General features: G+C 41.3%; 1 protein-coding gene and 2 non-coding genes across 3 annotated transcripts; all 3 read right to left on the reverse strand.

The window, feature by feature from the left end:
* Positions 1-57: 57 nt before the first annotated feature.
* Positions 58-3,443, reverse strand: RPS12 (ribosomal protein S12). Its single transcript, XM_006034228.3, has 4 exons — positions 3,430-3,443; positions 3,084-3,200; positions 1,175-1,277; positions 58-215 (listed from the first exon to the last, which is right to left on the reverse strand). The coding sequence occupies exons 1-4, from the start codon at positions 3,441-3,443 to the stop codon at positions 105-107; spliced, it is 345 nt and encodes a 114-aa protein (XP_006034290.1). The 3' UTR covers positions 58-104.
* Positions 283-371, reverse strand: LOC112552007. The gene has a single exon (XR_003096363.1). It is a non-coding gene; the product is annotated as a small nucleolar RNA SNORD100 (small nucleolar RNA).
* Positions 2,139-2,211, reverse strand: LOC112552006. Its single transcript, XR_003096362.1, has one exon. It is a non-coding gene; the product is annotated as a small nucleolar RNA SNORD101 (small nucleolar RNA).
* Positions 3,444-3,445: the final 2 nt, after the last annotated feature.

Here is a 3,445-nt window from a genome sequence, read left to right on the forward strand (position 1 = left end):
TTTTGGCAGACAAGAAGTTTCACTGCCACAAGGGGCTTCCAAAGTGGTGCCCCCATGCCATTTTAGTTGCATTACACAATTTTGAAACTAAGTGGAATAATGTGTTATCTTACTTTGACAACCACACAACTGCAGCCCACTACTTTGCGGGGTTTTCCTTCTCTGTCAATTTTGCAGAGACCTACCCACTCGCCCAATTTCTTGTTGTCATCAACCTGTTGAAGACATTGCACAAGTTAGAAAAGGCACTTTTCTTGACACATCAGAACAGAATTAAAAGCTGCTGTACACTCAGAAATAGTGGGTAACGTTTGTGGCTGCTTTCCTCACAATTATCAGTAGAGGGAGCCAAACTATCATCACCGTACAGCCAGGAGAACATGAAGGCGACAGATTTTACAATAAAAATGGTATTTAAAGAAGTGTTTCTGCTTAGTGCGATCCCTCTCGTAGACAGAAGTGACAATAAAATTATTCTGATATACAAAATATTTTATGTAAAAATTTCTCAATTCTTCCTTTTTGCCATTTACTTTACTTATGGTCTTGCACTATCAGTCTGTGCTGTTCACATAGCAGGAGTGCACTGTTATAACAGTAAGAATGGTTTTGGTTAAGTACAGAAAAGTAGTTAACTGCACTGATCTCAAGTCAGGCAGGAGGCAGACTAGATCTGTACTTTGTAGACTAAATCAGAAATGCATACTTTTTTTTTTTTTTTTTTTTTTTTTTTTTTTTTTTTTTTTTTTTTTTTTTTTTTTTTTTTTTTTTTTTTTTTTTTTTTTTTTTTTTTTTTTTTTTTTTTTTTTTTTTTTTTTTTTTTTTTTTTTTTTTTTTTTTTTTTTTTTTTTTTTTTTTTTTTTTTTTTTTTTTTTTTTTTTTTTTTTTTTTTTTTTTTTTTTTTTTTTTTTTTTTTTTTTTTTTTTTTTTTTTTAAAGCAGCTTACTTCAAATACACAGCACCAGAACATTTATGGCACCACATGGTCTTGGGGGCCACAAAGTAAAAACCAAAGAAATAGTCTATAAGCAATTTATAATTTCATTCAAACTCAACTCTCTAATTACAATCAAGTCAGCTATCAAACTGAATGCTTTTGTTACATTTCATTGGCAAAGTACAAACACATCCAAGTATAACTACCTCAACATTTGCACCCAAAATTGATGCTCACTTTTATCAAGTTGATTTGGTGTTCTGCACAAAGTGCTTCAACCAGCTTCACGTACATTGGTTCATCGCAGTTTGATGCAAGAACGCAAAGGTGGGCTTGGCGTCTGAAACAGAAATATTGATAGAACTTAATATCGTACTTAATTAAAATAGTCAATTAAAATTACTATAAAAGTGTATTCTGACCTTTCTGAAACGCTTAGACTTTGCTTGTCAGAGAATTATCATGAATAAAAGTTAGCTTTTGTCAAATTCAACCTGAACATCAAATTAAGACCATTAGATGCATGGATCTGGATAAATCTGGCACATAGCCCAAAACCATGCATTTAATTTAGGGAGCTGTCAGGGGAGGGTGGGGGCAATCTCTCCTGATTGTCCCCACCGAAAAAAAAAAGGGACATTAGGAGGATCACAGCCATTAGACCCAGCCCTGATTCCAGCATAGATGAAGCAACATCCTCCGCCAGGACATCATTATGGGCAGCACTGGGGTGGGACAGGCCCTTAGCTAAAGTTTTTCTAAATAATACTTACTGGTATAACCCTGTGCTGACACACAGCACCCATGTTTTTATTCAACCTGTTACATTAGCAAGCTATTACACATAGGCAAAAGTCCTTGCTTTAAAGTAGAGATGGCTGACCTATAATACAGGTGTTACAGGTGGCACGGGCAGCTGGTGTGGCATGCAGCAGGTGTGGGGAGGGGATAGGCAACAGTGACAGGGAAGGAACCAGAAAGCAAAGCAGCAAGTTAGGTAGGGAGCAGAGCAGCAAATCAAGCAAGGATCAGAAAGCAGGGTCAGATTGGGCAGAAGTGGATCAGAATACCACATAAGAGCACAGGGCTCATAAGTGGCATGCCTACCAAAAAAAGGTTGAGAAATTTTAGTTCCAAATTATGTGTCCTTCCTTCCCTCAATTTCTTATCATCTTTGCTGGCCTAGGGCCTTAACTTACAGGTTTGTCAGACTATTGCTCTCACTCATAATGAGTGAAGGGGTATCCGACATTTTGAAGAGTCATCATTCAAACACTGTAAGCGCCATTTGAGTCTTGAAAGCTAGTAAGCCTACAACTGTTAGTAAGTTACTTACAACATGCCCTTCTCTACCTCTCCTTGTAAACCAAGAATGTGCTTATATACATTATTTGGTACCCCAGAAATTCTAGGGTTTCCATTTTATGTTGTCTTGATCTACTACCACAACACACAATGTACGTGAATTCACCAAATAAAAAAATAAAAAAAGCCAGAAATTACCAGAGAGCTACAAACAGCTTTGCCTACCCTAGAAACAGGTAATTTAAGCATATCTTGTCTCAAACTAAAAGCATTCTACTTGGCCCCAAAACAGATAATCCCAAAGGATATACTGCTACTTTCTAATCATGTTTAAAGGTACTTGCCTGGGCAGGTCTCTACTATAAGAGCTATATAAATAAACTTAGAGCCCTTTCAAAAGAAGGTTTTTAAATGGGCAGCAGCTGGTGCTGGCACATTTTAATTACTGCGTGTGAATGACTTAAATGAAGTCTAAAGACTGTAACCGCCAACCTGGAGGAAACACTCTTCTTCTGAAAAAGTTGCAAGGGGCTGTGCGGAGCCCACACGGAGGAAATGGAGCAGTGTATACCTGGATTTCTTAAAATGTCAAAACACTGGTGCTGCTCCTTTCCTTCTTCCAGGAGATCTTTGCTTGTATGTACCCCAGTTATACGTCCCTCGCCCCCCCCCATATCGTGCATCAAATCTGTCATCCATGGGTCACACCGGGTGAAACCCGTTTTAATAGCTCTGCTACACTAGAATAGAACCAACAAGAACCCCCACTTCCAAGCATGACCCAGTGGCATGACTAGCCCCGGCCCCATGAGGGCAGCATCCACCTGCAGACAGCACTCACTTGTCTAAGGCTTTGGCAGCCTCGCGAATGCCCCGTGCCAGGCCATCGTGGATCAGTGCAGTCTTCAGCACTTCTTGCAGGGCAGTGTTGACGTCCATTACACCTCCAGCAGTAATGCTGCACAGGCAGGCAGATTACACACACACATCCATCTCCTCTCCCCCGTTGAGCGCAGCTCCACATGCTTGGAGAAGGTGGGGTGCCCACCGTGCCCCTGGAATCAGCTCCCCTCCTCCCCCCCCGCAGCAGACCCGCCGCGCATGCGCCGCCCGCGGCCACGAGGCGGAAACTCCCGGGCAGCGGGGGCTGCCTCGCGCGCCCCACCGCGGCCCGGCCCGGCCCTCACCCTTCCTCGGCCATGG

The sequence above is a fragment of the Alligator sinensis genome, unplaced genomic scaffold, assembly GCF_000455745.1.
Source record: "Alligator sinensis unplaced genomic scaffold, ASM45574v1 scaffold1338_1, whole genome shotgun sequence".
NCBI lineage: Eukaryota > Metazoa > Chordata > Crocodylia > Alligatoridae > Alligator > Alligator sinensis.

Excerpts from the sequence above, each read along its gene's own strand:
- RPS12 (XM_006034228.3), bottom strand. Across the intron at positions 1,278-3,083 it reads GCTGCCAAAGCCTTAGACAA|ACGCCAAGCCCACCTTTGCG; the intron begins GTGAGTGCTGTC and ends TTTCTGTTTCAG. Across the intron at positions 216-1,174 it reads ACCAAATCAACTTGATAAAA|GTTGATGACAACAAGAAATT; the intron begins GTGAGCATCAAT and ends TGTCTTCAACAG.